Raw genomic sequence first — 16,878 nt, 5'->3', positions numbered from 1 at the left:
AGTTTATTTACCACTTGAATAAAGAACATAATTAGGGACATTTGAAAAGTTGTACCTTTCTATAGTGTTTTTTCCAGAGTTGCGTGCTTCAGTTATTTGAAATAATCAGTATTTGTGAATGTTGACACACAGTCAAATTGATTGTAGTCCACAAGCTGTTGTTGAGCCACAGTGGTTGTTTATATACTCTTTATTCTGCCTAAATATTAAGATACAGTGTGTCAGCTAACTTCAGCAGAGGCCATCTGAACTAATCTTAGAGAAAGTTATTATATTTGATAACATCATTTTTGATAGATTATTTCAGTGAAGATCTGACATCTGTGTTAGGTTGCTTAAAATTAGTATATTTTCCCTTTTTTTCCCTTAATTATCTTAACTCAGGACGTACCTTAGCTATGTGCTTGATTGTTAGTTATAAATAATTTACAGAAACTTAAACATTTTCTTTGAAGAAATCTTTTTATGTGTTATATCTCTAGATACACACAGTTTCTTAAACTGTTTGGAAACATAAGTATAACGGAATTACAGTATAATACAAAAATCACTTCTGGAATACGTATAGCAACTTTCATGTAACATAAATGTGTATGAGCCATTTGTTACCTTTTCTCATCACTTTGATATCATGTTATTATTTTGCTGTTTATAATACTAATTAAGTTCCTGTTTATTCGAGTGTCTTATCAAAGTGGATACAATTGAGGTTTTGTTTTCCATGTCTCCAAATTTGTGTTCATTTCAGAGAGATAGTTTTCATAGTATGTAAGTCATGGATAGATGATGTAATCTTATGTGTGATAAGTGGAATGTATGTCTTCTTCTAAGCCTGCCTACTATTTAGTAGTCAAGTGAGAAATAAATTCTGCCTTGGACTAGGATTAACCATAATGTGGAGGAATACATTAGCCCAAAGGGGTGTTTTAAAATGTATACCCAGAACATTTGACTGATAGCAGTCACTTTTTCTTCTAGAGAATGTCTTAAGACCTTTTTGTGAGTTTAGTTTCTCAGTAAATGATGATGACACAATTACAAATACTGAGAATTGGTAGAATGTGGTTATGAAATATCTCTCCCAAACCCATTCTTTACTTGCTGACATCTCTTTGACAGTTGTGGAGCCAGAGTGTGAAAAAAGTTCTGCAACCACTTATTACTGGTATAGAGAAGCACTGAATATTTCCAGCTCTCTTTCAGAGAGTGGGGGTTTAAACTGGAAGATGACTATCTGCTTGCTGGCTGCCTGGGTCATGGTATGCTTAGCCATGATCAAAGGCATTCAGTCTTCAGGCAAAGTGAGTATGCTGTTTACCTGCATGGTATTGTTTTACGTTGAAGCATTTCAAGATATTTCTGTTCACTGAACCCTCTGTTTATTCTCATGAAATCTGTAGGAGCAGGTGGGAACTCACCCTGGTATTTGTATATCCTCAAGTAGAGGAATGTTAGTTAAGCGTTAGAATTACAGTAATTTTAGAGGGAATTGTAGTAATGTAGTGGGAATTGAGATCTAAAGAAGTACCTCAGCTTTACTGTGCAGCATAAGTCTGTGTGTTTTGAGTGTCTAAGGAGTTAGGTTTCCATGTGTACTCACATTATGATTGCAGTGCACCCACATATGCATGCTTCTGTCATTAACACAGCTACTTTGTAGGATTCTGGATTGTTTCCTTTAACTAATGAATTACCATCCCTTGGCATCTGAGTACTGTCACCTTGTCTTCTTTGCTTTGCATGCAGCCAGCTGGGTTGGCTAATGAATGATTTGCTAGATCTGTTGATCTCAATGGGATTTTCAGAGGAAAAATAATTTGTTCCAGTAGCAAAATTCTTTGCTATTAGGAAGTTTAGCACTGGTGTGCCAATTTCTGTGGCCTCCTTAGAGCATTCCAGTTAAAGAAGTAGCAAGTTTAACCAGAGAATCATTTTGCTAAACTAAACAGAATAAGTTTTCTTTTCAGTGATGGGGAATGAAAGATCAGATTTGATTGCTATTTTTTGTTGTTTTGGCAGTAAGCATTACTTAGTGCTTGAATTCATTGGTTATGTACTTTCTATTGACTCTTTGTTTTCTTACCTTCTGAAGACACAATGAGTTTCTATGCACACTGCATATCTTTACGATCCTCAGTACTTGAGTACAATTGTAAAGTGAAGCGTTTCTACAAGTCTGCTTCTGTCTTTGTTGTCATCTCATTGAATTCATACTGAATTTCCCCAGAAGCCCAGTGGTTCGTTATCAGTTAGTGAACACTGGCAACTGTGTTATTTTAGTAAAGTACAGAATTTCTTTTATAGTCATGTGACTTTGCTTTCTTCTGCAGAGACAAGGGGAATGGGAAGTGTTCTGCATATTTCTTGGAGCATATGATTATCAATACAGTCATGTATCCAGAGGATACTGAATAGTGAATGAAGCTATTGAAAATAAAGTCCACATTAAATGTCACATTAAATTTCTTCTTTATGTTTTTCAGATCATGTATTTTAGTTCCCTTTTTCCTTATGTGGTACTTTTATGCTTTCTGATCAGAGGACTGCTCCTTAATGGGTCAGTGGATGGAATTCGTCACATGTTCACACCTAAGGTATGTGCTTAATTTCTGCTTGCAGAGTATTAAAGTTTCAGTGGCAATTTGACCATTTATGAATGCTCTCATTTAAGCTTATTGTCTTCATAGAACATTTGGCTGTGTTTCTGTTGGGTTAAATTACAAAATTGTTGTTTACCTCAGTGGCACAATATCAAGCCCTGAAGTCCAAAGGCCCTTAAGTATTCCAAGGGCCTGTGTAAAGTTACTTCCCTTTGATAAGGGTTCCTGAAGTTAGATGCCTCTACAAAGCAACTAAAAGTGCTGTTTACAGGATTCAGGATGTTTAGAGAGCTCCAAATATGGAAAAGAAGTGAATCTTCAATCTTACCATTCTCTCATATTGAAATACCTAGTCCTGGGATGTCACAGTGCCTTACTTTGAATTGTCACATGACATTACATAGTTATCTCGTCCCTTTTGAAAAAGAACAATTTTTTTTCCTTTTTGTAAATAAATTAATGCTGTTTACATAGTAGTCCCAAGTACAGGAGAGCTGTATTTAATAGTAGTGTAAGTACTCACCACTCAGCTTTCCTTGTCCTGTTTTTTTTGGTTGACACGCCAAGATAGCAGCACTTGTACTGCCAATATTTTTTGTACTGCCAATATTTTTACTAGGAGCATGCCTTACAGGGCTTTAAATTTTTTAACTGTGGAGGTGATAAGGGATGTTATGAATCATTGTTTAGCTTGAAGATCTAAGTTCTACCCACACCCATCTCAAATGCTTGCAACTGTATCTATACTACAGGAACAACATGTTTGAGTAGTTCGAGCCATACTCAGGAATGTACAATGCTGGGCTTCCTATGGTATTGTGAAATGAACTTTCCAACAGGTCCATTTCATAATATAGTTGAGAAGAACAGGACTAACGTTTCAAAAATGAAAGCTAAATAATAAGATGATCAAAATCAATGCACATAGTGGCTAATGCCAGATGACAGGGTTTTGTCAGTTGTTTTGACTCCAGGTCTTCTGAGTCTAGAGAACTGTCATTCTATAAAAATGACCTTTGTTAGCTATCACATTGATGGAGTTGTGCTCCACGTCATTTACTGTCACCACTTTAGAGAGTCATGGTTCTGCAGGAACTTGCAGGCTGCTCAGGCAAGTTTGGGAAACCTGAGGAATAGAAAAATGTAATGCTTACTAACAAAAGGATGTCTAGAACAGAGGTGGAAAACAGATGTCTTGAAGATATAATTTGGTTTCTCAACCACAGTATTAATCCCTTCTTTGACTGGAGAAGTACCACTAAATACTGAAGGAATATAAATACTAAAACTTCCCTTGAATACCAACACCTCTTCACTACTCACTATTTCATCTGAGTTAGACTTAAAATAAGTTGCAGCTGATGCTTACTTTATAGTTACGATATACTTAATTATACAATTGTCTCAAGTGTTCAGATAAATGATCTCGAAAGAAAAATTGTTTTTAATTTATTCTGCTAGTTTCTAGTTCTGTATCCCAAAATTTAAGTTGTGGTTTAAATTTAAGTTAGGAGACCTCCATGTCACGTGTATTATATGTGAATGTAAACCTTCAAAAGTATTTTAATTGTAATTTTCTGTACTTGGGCACTAATTTGGACTGTAGGTTGACATGAGACTACCTGAAGAAATTCAGACTTGCCCCATCTGTTGTTCCATTTACTCCGTAGTGCTAACAGTTTATTTGGGCAGGCAGACTGTACAAAATTGTGCTAAACCAATCTAGCTTGAAAATTATTCAGGTAGATAGATGTGAGAGAGGAAGAGGAGACATCTTTTTCAGCTTCAATTAGCTGAGCAAATGACCACTTTTTGACCAAAGACGATCACAGCACATTCCCACAAGACTTGTGCCAGCATGGCAGAGGACTGGCACACATTGGTACCCATATGCGAGAGCCCAGGGCTAATGTAGAAGGGGAGAATTTCTCTGTTTGGCATGGTTGTTGAACAAAGCAGAAATTCTAAATAATAATTTTAACGGTAAACCTAAAGAAAGATATATGAGAAACCCACTTAAATCAACTACTGCAGTTAAACTATAGGACTGAAGTTGAAATGCAGAGCTCCCAAAATTTCACAAGCAGTATCTAATAGGAAATCAATTACAAGCTTATTTTGAAAGTCTAGGTGATGTGTATCTGAGAACACAATACTTTTTATGGTACCAAATGATACATTAAGGAAAGTGAGAAGTGTTTTGATATTTTAACCATTTGGAGATTTGGTAGAATTCAGCATATTCCTCGAGCGCACTCTGGTGGAAAAACTCTGGCATGACGGTGATACAGGCAGGTTGAACTACTTGCAATAGCTACTTGTGCATTGTAATGATAATAAAAATTGTAAGTCAGGAACAAGTTTATTGCCATACACACCTTTTCTTTCCCCAAATATATTGTATTTTATCTATATATAAATGACTTAAGAGGCTATCTGCTACCTATCTGTAATAAATATTATATCTTCCTGGAAAACTGAAAATTTTTTCAAAATGTTACAACAATAGCAGATTTATTTTTCCTCAGAGTAAGACAGTCTAATATTGCTGTCATCTGTGTTGATGCTTTTTAGTTTTACTGTTATCAGTAAACCTAGGACTTAAAAAAGAATAAAAATCATATGCAATAATGGAGGCCCTGAATCAACTTGAGAAAATCTAATGTTTAAGTTTGACATCTAGTTCTTTATTTATTTTTTTTTTTTTTGTGATTCAGTATCTAGAAGAATTTGAGGTAGACAAATGGTGACTTGGAACTTTGTAACAAAGATTTTTTTTTTGAATGAGCAATACAGTTCCTCTAAATGAGCAATACAGTTCAATTTTTTTGATAAAAAGGTTTTTTGCCCTCAAATACCATTTAACATTGGGTTAAGTTCAAGGCATCTGACTTAAGGGAGATCTGACTTGTGGTCTATACAGCTTGTGATGGCCAGTGTTCATTTCATATATTTCATTTTGCTTTATATATTTGCATGTAATAGAATTCCATATAATCATGTGTATCTTATGTTCACTTTTTTATGTTTGTTTGAAAAGTAACAACAAAGCAACTTTCATCATACTCATTGAATTTATCAGGGTTGATCATCCCAAAATACATCTTAATTCTAACAAATGTCAATACATATACTGTAAATCAAAGACAGTATATACTGTAAAAAAAAGTTCTCTCTTATTTCTCGGTGTAACTTGCTGCTATTTCAGTTACATAGCTCCAGTAGTGTGTCATTGTTGGGAACATAATGTATAGCATGTTTCTCTGACATTTAGATAATATAAAGTCAATAGAAATTCTGGCCCATAAGTTTGCTCAAATTTAGATGCCTCAGCTTTCATTTTATCATAATGAAAATACATTTGTGGTGGAGTATGATCATTTTGTGATGTAGATTGTTTTCCTGATCTTTTTTCTGTTGTTTTTTTTCATATAATAGAAATGCATATTATAGCTGACATATATTATATCTAATTTCAAACAGCTTGAAATAATGCTGGAGCCCAAGGTCTGGAGAGAAGCTGCTACTCAGGTGTTCTTTGCCTTAGGGCTTGGATTTGGTGGAGTCATTGCCTTTTCAAGCTACAACAAGAGAGACAACAACTGCCATTTTGATGCTGTACTGGTGTCCTTCATCAATTTTTTCACTTCTGTGCTGGCAACTTTGGTGGTGTTTGCAGTTCTGGGCTTCAAAGCCAATATCATAAATGAAAAATGTGTTATCCAGTATGAATATCCATTTTTTTTAAATTATTTTTATGGTTTATTTCATTCATGAATTAACACAGAACACTGAGTTTGATCTCTCTATTTTATTGTGTTTTACAGGAATTCAGAGAAGATTTTAAAACTTTTGAAAATGGGCAATCTCAGCCAGGATATGATCCCACATCATATCAATTTCTCAAGCATTACAGCAGAAGATTACAATTTAGTTTATGACATTATACAGAAAGTTAAAGAAGAAAAGTTTGATTCTCTTGGTCTGAAATCTTGTCAAATTGAAGATGAGCTTAACAAGGTGAGAGTGTTAAGTAAGTCTTAAATATAGAGAATATGAACACATGCATATTTTTAGACCTGAAATGAACTGTGAAGTGTACCTACAGAGAGTATCAGTGCAGTGTACCTATGAGTCATGCACCTGTAAATACCTAGATGAAAACAAAGTTGTATTCCAGCTCACTTGAGGACTTTTGGGTCTGATGTCTTAATATAGTCTTCACTTTTTTTGATCATTATATCATTCCCCTTATGAGGTGAGAAGTTTTTAAAGTTCTGGTTTTTCGAAGAATTGAGCATGAGGATTTTTTCAAAGAGTATACAGAGGTTTACCTATTCAATGCCTCAGACTGCGATGTCTTATAATGCTAAGATACATTTTTAAATATTAATCCTACTATACTGAAAGTAAAAAATTATTCTTTACTTATCAGGTAATTGTTTAATGAATAGCATCCTGTTTTGAAATCTTACAGTAAGATAGATCTGTAAAAGAAATTATAGTTTTCTTGCTTTAGGGAGGGACTTGTATATTTAAACACTGATCTCTATATAGTTGCACCAGGATCTGAAGATAAAATGTAAAATCTGTGACTTAGACTTTAAAAGTTTCTGTACTATTCCTACCATTTAAATTTGAAACAAAGATAGAGAAATTAAGTCTTTTTTGTACTTACTGGAGAAAACAGAGTGTATTTTGTAGCAGTTCGTTATAACAGCTCTCATGCAAGTCATCAGTGAAAGAGAGAAATAAGTTCTGACTGGACTCGAGAGGAAAATTTGTCATAATGAGAGCAATCAGACATTGGGCTAATCTCTTCATGGAAGTGGTGGATTCCACAGCACTGAACACTTATATGGTTCAGCTGGACAGGGTGCTGGGCCATCTCTTCTAGACTGCTTTTGCCGAGAAAGGCTGGACCAGATGATCCTTGAGATACCTTCCAACCTAGTATTCTATAATTTTATGAAAGAACTGTGTTAATGTCAATCAATTTACAAATTCTCAGCCAAATACACTGTTTCACTAAATAGTATTAATTAAGTGGAAGAATTGCATATTAGATAGCAACTTCCCACTCTGCCTTTGAGATGTAGTTGATGATGACACTGTGTGATTACAAAGTCAGACTGTCACACTACCAAAACCAAAAAAAAATTTCAGGAACAATAACATAGATTTTTTTTTTTTCTCACTGACAGGCAGTTCAGGGAACTGGTTTAGCTTTTATTGCCTTTACAGAAGCAATGACCCACTTCCCTGCTTCTCCCTTCTGGTCAGTCATGTTCTTCCTCATGTTAGTAAATTTGGGACTTGGAAGTATGTTTGGAACCATTGAAGGCATTATCACACCCATTGTTGATACCTTCAAAGTCAGGAAAGAAATTCTTACTGGTGAGTTACACAAACTTTCTTTTCTCCATAGAGGAATAAGCTAATTTTTTTTGAGAGTATGATGTTTTTTTTTTTTGACATGAAAATTTACAGATCATTTTACAGAGCAGTAAATCACTGTATTCCAGACTGTATTTCCATACATAGGTACATTAATGTTTGCCAGTAATACATTTTTCTGAGTGTTACATGAGCAGAAACATCGTAGAACTTAAATTTTATTGGAGGACTAATTTCTGTTACAAGTTTCTGTATGGTCAATCCTTTTGGGCTGTTCCAGGATACTTTCCATTCCAATTTGTGTCACACATAAGAGAAACAAAGGAAAAGGAAAGAATGAAAATACATTGCAAATTACTGCAAATTACCCCTAAATAAGCTAAATGAAATCTTAATTTATGATGAAATTTTTATTATGCTAAAATCAGTATAGTTACTCTTCAGAGAAATGGACATCCCTTCAAGTGGAAGTGAATGGGTCTAGTAGCTTGGAATTAGAGGGCCTGCACACTTCCTCCAGAGGGATTGAGAAAAATGCATTAGTGATATCAATTGTGGCGTACCACTGGGTTGCCTTTGATTCCCGTGTGTGTTGAAGTTTCAGCATGTCTAGCACAGCTGCACTCAGCAGTGATGTGACATCATTCAGGCCATGATAGCCTGCTGTTAGTCTCCATTCTCCAATAGACTTCCGCAGTGACCATATGGAGCTGTTTAAGGGTGAGCAAGTCCTACTGATTGCTTCTAAGCTGTCACTCAAATCATCTTATGAATGGGAATCAGGGAGTCTCAGGTGGGTCATAAGAGGTGGTCTCTAGCACAGCTAATTCTCTCAGATACTGAATACATCTTTCCATGGTGGTCCACTTGCCTGGGTGACATATAACATCTTATATGAGGAAATGTCTTTCCAGATCATATCCAGAGGCTAAGAACTTGTGTCCCTTTTCCAATCGCTTTGTTAATGCCCCCTTCCGTAGAAAGTGATCCCAGCTGTTTGACTTTCCTACCCTCTAATTCCAGGCTTCTAGCCCAGTTATCCCAGCACTGGAGCAGTCAGGTGCTCACTTACACAGTGGCTGAAATATTTTGCATATCCCACAGCTCACTCAGGGATGGGGATCATCCTTAGCCCAAGTTTCCAGTGGGGAGAAAAAAGGCACCTTAACTGGAATAATCAGCCTGACTGATGCTCAGCCTACAATTGATTTCACAGTTTATTGAAATTTGACTTATTTTATGTCTACTTAAGCATTTTGTAATAATATTATTTGTAATAATATTATTGACAAATTTAGTAGGAAAAAATTATATTGAGATCCATTAGGCAGGATCAGGCATTAAAGAAATACATTTCAGGTTGTTCTAACAAAAAGAAGGGACAAAAAGGTTGATGCTTAATGCACAAATACATTTAGACAGATCCTAATTGAACTTCATGCCATGAATGATCTTTTAGGGGAAGTCTGTTCAGCCTTGATATTTTTTAGAATCATAGTCTGAAACGTTTTCACTATCTTTTTCCATGTTTTCACTTCTAAGTTCTTTTCACTTCTGATTTCCAAAAAGTGAAGTAGTGACCAAGTAACATGATGTATGATGTTTTGCTTACCAGTTCATTTTACCCTTGCATTCACATTACATTTAGTGAGAAATAGTCACTTGATTAATGTCTGGTGCTTAATCAGGACTGCTGTAATATGGCAATTCGAGTAATTCTAATTTCATAACTTTTTCATTATGTAGGGAAGAGGTAGAATTCCTAATATTGTTAAAATTGAGACTCCCTAAAAAGTAAAATGTTATCAACTTCAATTATATGAAATAATGAATTTCTCTTTATTCCAGTCATATGCTGCTTGGTAGCATTTTTTATTGGCCTGATCTTCGTGCAGCGCTCTGGAAATTATTTTGTGACAATGTTTGATGACTACTCAGCTACTCTGCCCCTGCTAATTGTGGTCATTTTGGAGAATATTGCAGTCATCCGAATTTATGGAATAGACAAGTAAGTGAAGGAAATGTATCTCCCTGTCCATATCAACAGTATTCATTACAATAATTATTACTATTTTAATTATATTTTGTGAAGTATTTGTGATGTACACAGAAGTACAAGTAAGTAGAAACTGGTCAAGAATCTAGTCTGTTGTTAATAACAGGGTTGGAGGAACATAAATTACATCAGGACAGTGTACTGAAACCCAAAGAGTCACTGTAAGAGGTCCAAAGAGAGGAGAATAAAGTTAAAGAGGCAAAATTAGAGAGTTAGAAAGGAGGCTGGATATGAAAGTATAAGGAATTTGTATCAAAATAAGTCATCAAGAGAAAGATTTAAAGAAGTAATAGCCGTGGTCTAAGCAGCAGATGAGAATGAGTATTCTGAACAGGTCTGCAGTTTTCCAGGCAATTTGAGAAAGGAACAAAGCAAACTCAATGGAAGTAACAAGAAGAAATTTTCAGTTTATGAACTAGATTTAGTTTGGGGTGTTGTAGCAATTAATCATTCTTTGCGTTAGTTGTGAGAGAGGAAATAGAGGAATTGACAGCAAAGAACAGGGTCAAAACTTACCTGGAAGCAGAACAGTTGACAATGAAGTAAAGTGACCTGGCAGTGATGGGTGAAAAGACCATCAAACCCCCTTTTTTTTTATTTCCTTCATTTTATGTCCAAAATCAGCAGAATGTGTTCACCAAGCAAGATCAATGTGTGCTTCAGTAGAAAGATTTATGTCAAAAATAACTTTTGCCATCCACAGGTCAAACAGAGTATGCTATACTAATATGTCAAAGTCATGAAAACATCTGTAATTTCTTTGCACAGGCAAAAAGTGTGACGTAGAATGGGTGGTTATTCATTTGACTTTTCACTTGTTCGATCAGAGTAATCAGCCAGTCTGTAGTCGTAGTGAAACAAAACTGTAATAAGAAAATTTAATTATATGGTTCCCAGACATTGGTTCTGGTTTACACAAATAATGCCTGGCCCACTTGGGCTGCATGTATAATCCTGTAATCAATCACACAGACATAAAAACGCCATGTATATGATTTTACACATGCAAACAAAAGATGAAACAAATGACGTGCTTATCAGTCAGGGAGTGTTCCACTGTGAATGGAGATAGACATGCCAAAAGCCAGCAGCTTACCTGTGAGGAATTTTGATGTTTAGGCATAGCTAAAATATGGTAATTCTTTGCTTCTGACTCAGAGTGCAGGTGATCCATGTTTTCAGAAGGAGTTCTGACAGGATACAGTCTAAAGTTAACAGCCAAACTTCTCATTCATAATGACACCCAAGTATTCCCTCTGGAGTATTCCTAATATTTCTTCTGATGTATATTTCTCCAGAATATCCTTAAGGAACATGGCAGTCTTCTTTGCAAACACTGTCAGAATCAACAACCTCAGGTTGTCATTGACTAATAGTACCAAGGGTTCCTCATAGATGAAGTTCCATGTATATGTCGTACTACACACATTGTCTTTGATCAGATAGTAAAAAAACAAAACATAGCATCCAAAGGGATTACAACCAAAGGATAGAAAAGAGACAACATGTGAATCCCTGTAGACAAGAAGGAAAATCTGGAATCAGTGCTAGTGGAGCCTGAAGAGCATAAGTAGGACGGAGTCAATGAAAAACTTTAAAGATAACAGATTTATGTTCAACTGGATAAAGAACTGGAGATCTCAGAAAGAGGGCTATTTGTAAAGGGCACAATCCATTTGTAAATTCAGCTTCTTTTTAATGATGTGTTTAATTTCAGTGTAAACAAACAATAGAATGGCCCAAGCTGTGCAGTTAAAAAAAAATGTTTTGAGAGTCTATATGACAGAAACTTCATATGTGTAACTGCTTTGAAAACATATTTATTGCTATAAGAGCCTTTTCTAGATGGACATTTCAAAAGGGAGTAGGACCACAATCATTGCTTGTGAACACTCCACAAGTTATTTCTAAAAGTATTCTCTGTTTCTTCTGAGTCTGGAATACTCCATCACAAGTACAAAAATAGGAGTTTTGTTCATATTATAACATAATTTTGAGGAACAAGGAGGCAGTTTTATAACTTGGCAAAGTTTTGTTTAAGCAGCTTATATGATGCAAACCATAGCTTATGTGTAATGTTGGTTTTTTACACTGCAGCACACATGTGAGTTCAAAATTAATTTTGCAGAATCTGTAAGAGGTGCTGGTTGTGTATGTCCTCAAAAGTAATGACATATGCCTCAATAAACAACTCAGTAGACAATACAAGAAGATATAAAAAAGAATCTTATAAAAAAAAGGTGTGTTTAAATATCTTTCCAACACAGTCCAGCAAGCAGCTTACTAAGTCACTGTACTGTGCAGTAATTCCTTTTATTCATCTGTTCTGAAGAACTAGTAATGCAAGCTCTGTTTTTCAGCCCATCAAGTAATTTAAACTGCAACTGTTTCTATATATGCATTGTTTCAGTGTGTTCCCTCAAGTTAGGTGATATGTATCAATTACAGTGCTCAAAATCTCAGTGTCTGCACTAACAATAACCTTTCAATCCCTTCACAGATTTATGGAGGACCTGAAGGATATGCTTGGATTTTCTCCAAGCCAGTATTATTACTACATGTGGAAGTATGTTTCACCATTTGTATTGTTATGTTTGCTGGTAGCTAGCATTGTCCAAATGGGATTAAGTCCTCCTGGCTACAATGCTTGGATTGAAGATACGGTATGTATATAGTATGTATATAGTATGTATGTGTATATATGTGGTATGTATATATACATGATACCATCATCACTGTAATGATCGTATCTGAAGTATTTCAGAAATACATGAACAGACAAAAAAATTGGAATTAGAAATTCAAAATCAGTATAAATAATGACGTGGTTTTTTGTCTCAAGTAATTTTGATGTAAAACCAACCATTTTTTAATTTTAGAGTAGTTCTGCTTTAAAATATAACTGATTGACACAAACCTTCATGCTTTTGGTGACTTTTAATTTGTTGATGTATGATTAAGAAATTCTTAAGTTTGGGAGACGTTCAGATTCATGAAGTCTTATTTTACTGCAGAAAAGAGTTGGGTGATAACACTGAATAAATCATTTCAGATATCTCATCAGTATTTTTTTACGTGGCATTAAATACTGAAATTTAGCCATATCATAAATTTTCCTTTTGGAAACACATATCACAATATAGGTAGTAGCTGCATTAAAACCTTTTTCTAATAAGAGTATTGGATTTGAAAAAAACTTACCAGGGTGAGCAGCAATCAGTTCTCTGCATTGGCTCCAAGAAGAGATTCACTTAAGGTAACTCCTGAGAGTTCTGCTCGTTATAGGCTCACAGCCCTCAGCTGTTTCTGTGGGCTTGTCATGCAAAATATGTAGAGAGTAAAATGTCAGAGAAAATAATCTTGGGACAATTGTCTGAAGTAGCTGGGGGGAAACCGCAGCAAAGACAGGTAAAAGATAAATACAAGAGATTGGCTTTACTATAGGTAGATGCCTGCCTCTATCCAGACAACTACTGGTTTCTCATGATTCTCAGAACAATGCTCCTGTTGCGTTTGATTCTTGCCCTGAAAAATTAGAAAGAGAAGTACCTTAAAATAGCAAACGTACCATTCCTTTTCACATACAAAATTCGGCAAAGGAAGCCTGTTGGCCAATGATACATAGATGCAGTGGCTAGGCTTCGCGAAGATTTGGGAAAGGCTCTATCCACATTTGTTACAAGCGCACTGGTGGCTAATGAGGCCAATACGAGATAGGCATGTCCGATTGCAAAAGGCACAGCAGAAAGACTCCTTAGGTGGTATATTCTGCAAGACACGCTTCTTTCTGCGTTGTCTTTTCTCCTCGAGAGTGATCCTGCGTGTGTTCTCAAAGGAAGCAGCAGCGCTATAGATGGTGTGTCTCCAGACCTCCCGATTGGAGGCCAGAGTAGACTAGTTATGTTGATCAATATGGCCAAAGCTGAGATGTTGTTTCAGGGAGAGGAATAGTCAGTGCCCCAGTAAATGCATTATAGTTTACATGAAGTTTATACAAAGTAGAATAATTGAGACAGTCCCTGTTAAGGCCAGTTATTAGCCTACAGAACAAGGACGTATTTGCCAGGCATAGTTTACAGATACCACTGCACCTTGTCTGTTATGAGCATCCTTTAGAGGATCAGTGAACAACTACAGAGAAATGTAGCAGCCTCATGTGAAAGTCTTGATTTGGGTGCCTCTAGAGTGCTCTGAACATCTCAGAAACTGTGCAACAGTTAGTGTTACTCACTGGCAGACAGATAGAAATCCTACATCTCCATGACTGTTCAAATTTGATATCTGCAGTGGTGCCCACATTGTGGGTGCAGGGTGACAAAAAGGTATGTATTTGAAAACTGCAGGCCTTGGTGAGGACTGCCTATTTGTTCTTTTTTGGTAAAGATGTATTAATAGTTTTTCTGTTGTGTTTCTCAGGCTGCGGAAGAGTTTCACAGCTATCCAACGTGGGGAATGATTGTCTGTATATCTTTGATGGTGTTGGCCATACTGCCAGTCCCAATAGTCTTCATGGTGCGCCGTTGCAACCTTATCGATGACAGTTCTGGTAGTTTGGCATCTGTATCCTACAAAAGAGGTCGGATAATAAAGGAACCTGTTAATCTGGAGGGAGATAGTACAAGTCTGATTCATGGGAAGAGTCCAAGTGAAGTGCCATCTCCAAACTTTGGCAAAAACATATATCGAAAACAGACTGGCTCACCAACTCTGGACACTGCTCCAAATGGACGTTATGGTATCGGGTACCTGATGGCAGATATGCCTGACATGCCGGAGTCTGATTTGTAACTACAGAAAAAAAATGGCTGTTTGTTTCTTCTCTCACTGATCATGGTTCTCCTATGAGAAGTGGTCAGCTTCACTTACTAGAGTGTGATCTCAGGTGCTCCATAGTGACAGTCTTTTAAATGTCATGACTGTACATACAGGTTGAGAAAACTCCCTTTAGATTCTCTGGGCTTTTATTTGCACTGAAGGAAACACATTCAAATTCAATGGCAGCCTACTCTACCACCATAGCCAAGAATTTGATTTTTTAAATTAATTTCTAAATTTAAAGCTCTCTGTCTCTGAAGCCCAGGTCTCATTCAAATGATGAAATATTTCTGAGGTTATATAATTGAAAATCCCTTTTTTTCAACTAAATTTCAGGTTAACTCTCCAATATTAAAAGTGAACTCAGTAGTAGTACACCAAACCTGTGTTTGTATAAACACCTGTATATACTTTATGTAGATATGCTGTACTTATTTTGTTAGCACTGATAATTACTTGGGCTTTTAGCTGAGTAAAAAACAAACCTGCAAACTATTTTCTTATGTAATAGCTGTATAGAGCAATAGTATTAGAAAATCAAGGAGTAGACTTACAGGAAGGCGATCAAAGATTCCCTGTTCACTGGGGACTGCATAAACCATGGCTGTATATTTTGTGTAAAATATTTCTTTTTCAGTGTGAAAACAATGTTAGAGTGAGTCACTCCAAGAATCTTAAAGATTGTGCAGATTCTGCATTTTTTTCTATGCTGTGTGCCTAAAAAAGACCTTGATATTTATTGTGGTTACGAGATTACATATATATTATATTTATATAATATACTTGTAATGTAAATATGTATATTATTCTGTATGTAATTGTTTCAAAAATCGAAGCAAGATGGCTTTCCTAATTAGTCTCCTTCAGTTTTGCTTCTGTTATATGCAGATATTTCTTTTTCAGTAAGTAATTGTTAAGAACTGTATGGCATTACATTTTAACCCATGAATAAAGAGATTGATAAGGTATTTTGCTGTGATTTCCTAGTACACTTACTATATATAACACAGGCTGCTTTTCCCTTATCTGGACTATCTGAAAGAATTCTGACTTAGCTACCTCTAAAGCAAAGGGCAGAACCTAGTTACATTGTCCCAGCATAAAAAAACCAGATTAATTCGTCTGAGATAAATGCAAGTTTCTGAAGCTCTGTGCCTCAAGAGTACAATTTTGAGCATGTCAGTGTGGAAAAGCTATGTCAAACAAATGAAAAGGAGCAAAATCCTAAACCAAAGCACTTCAGCAACTTGATAAAATTCCGTATGGATATCTCTTTTGTCATAGGAAAATTATCCCAGATAATTTTCCGCTTCTAACCTGAGAGCTTTTGAAATATTTCCAATCATCTGAAAGTTGAGCTAGCATTAGTTGACTAAAAACTATATTTAATTATCAGGCTTATTTTACGTTTGATAAAAGTTGTGAACATAAAATAGGATTTAAAGTAGTCCTCTAAAATGCACTTATTGGTAGATAAGGGAGAGAACTGGCATAATTTAAGCAGGTTATTCTTTTATAACTGACCAATTGGCAATATTAGTATGTGTGTAATGGATCACCAGTAGAGACACAGGGCACGCACGTACAAAATATTCTTGCTGTGGCAGAGCAGCAGCAAATTTCTAACATCATAGAACATCAGGCTTCTAAAGTGACTGTTCAGGGTAGTTGTCATGCATCCCTCTGTGCCCAGTCCACAGAGTGCAGAAGTCTGTTCTTACAGGTTAGTTACCTGTAGTGACACATGCTTTTACTTATATAGGCTCTAGTTTTAGATGTGAAGTCATGGCCAAATGTCTGCTGCTACAGAAGATCTGTTAAAATGAATGTAGCAAGATCTTCCTGTTAAAGTGCAATAGCTACTTCTGTTTAAAGCATCACAACGGGGATTAATGCTACTTCAGCAGACTGCTGAAGATTATTCTGCTGGGGAATATATGTCTTGTTTCTGCCTTTTTGCTGTTTCCTCGAACACTTAATGAGTATTAAAATTTTCCACTCATTTAAACC

General features: G+C 35.8%; 1 protein-coding gene across 4 annotated transcripts in view; it reads left to right on the top strand.

Annotated features, from left to right (window-relative positions):
- The window catches only part of SLC6A15 (solute carrier family 6 member 15), a 37,713-nt gene extending 21,877 nt beyond the window's left edge, over positions 1–15,836 (top strand). For 3 of the 4 annotated variants that reach the window (XM_027679862.1, XM_027679863.1, XM_027679864.1), the window contains exons 5-12: positions 1,120–1,301; positions 2,484–2,594; positions 6,084–6,325; positions 6,428–6,620; positions 7,805–7,997; positions 9,846–10,005; positions 12,554–12,716; positions 14,470–14,887. In XM_027679862.1, the coding sequence (XP_027535663.1) occupies positions 1,120–1,301; positions 2,484–2,594; positions 6,084–6,325; positions 6,428–6,620; positions 7,805–7,997; positions 9,846–10,005; positions 12,554–12,716; positions 14,470–14,841 (1,616 nt within the window). In that variant the 3' untranslated portion in view covers positions 14,842–14,887. Of the gene's footprint in view, positions 1–1,119; positions 1,302–2,483; positions 2,595–6,083; positions 6,326–6,427; positions 6,621–7,804; positions 7,998–9,845; positions 10,006–12,553; positions 12,717–14,469 lie in introns of all 4 variants that reach the window. The other variant, XM_027679861.1, reaches the window with a different exon arrangement.
- The last annotated feature ends 1,042 nt before the right edge of the window (positions 15,837–16,878 follow it).

This window comes from Neopelma chrysocephalum, unplaced genomic scaffold (genome assembly GCF_003984885.1).
Source record: "Neopelma chrysocephalum unplaced genomic scaffold, ASM398488v2 Primary Assembly neopelma1_59, whole genome shotgun sequence".
NCBI lineage: Eukaryota > Metazoa > Chordata > Aves > Passeriformes > Pipridae > Neopelma > Neopelma chrysocephalum.
This window is presented reverse-complemented; position numbering and strand designations above follow the sequence as displayed.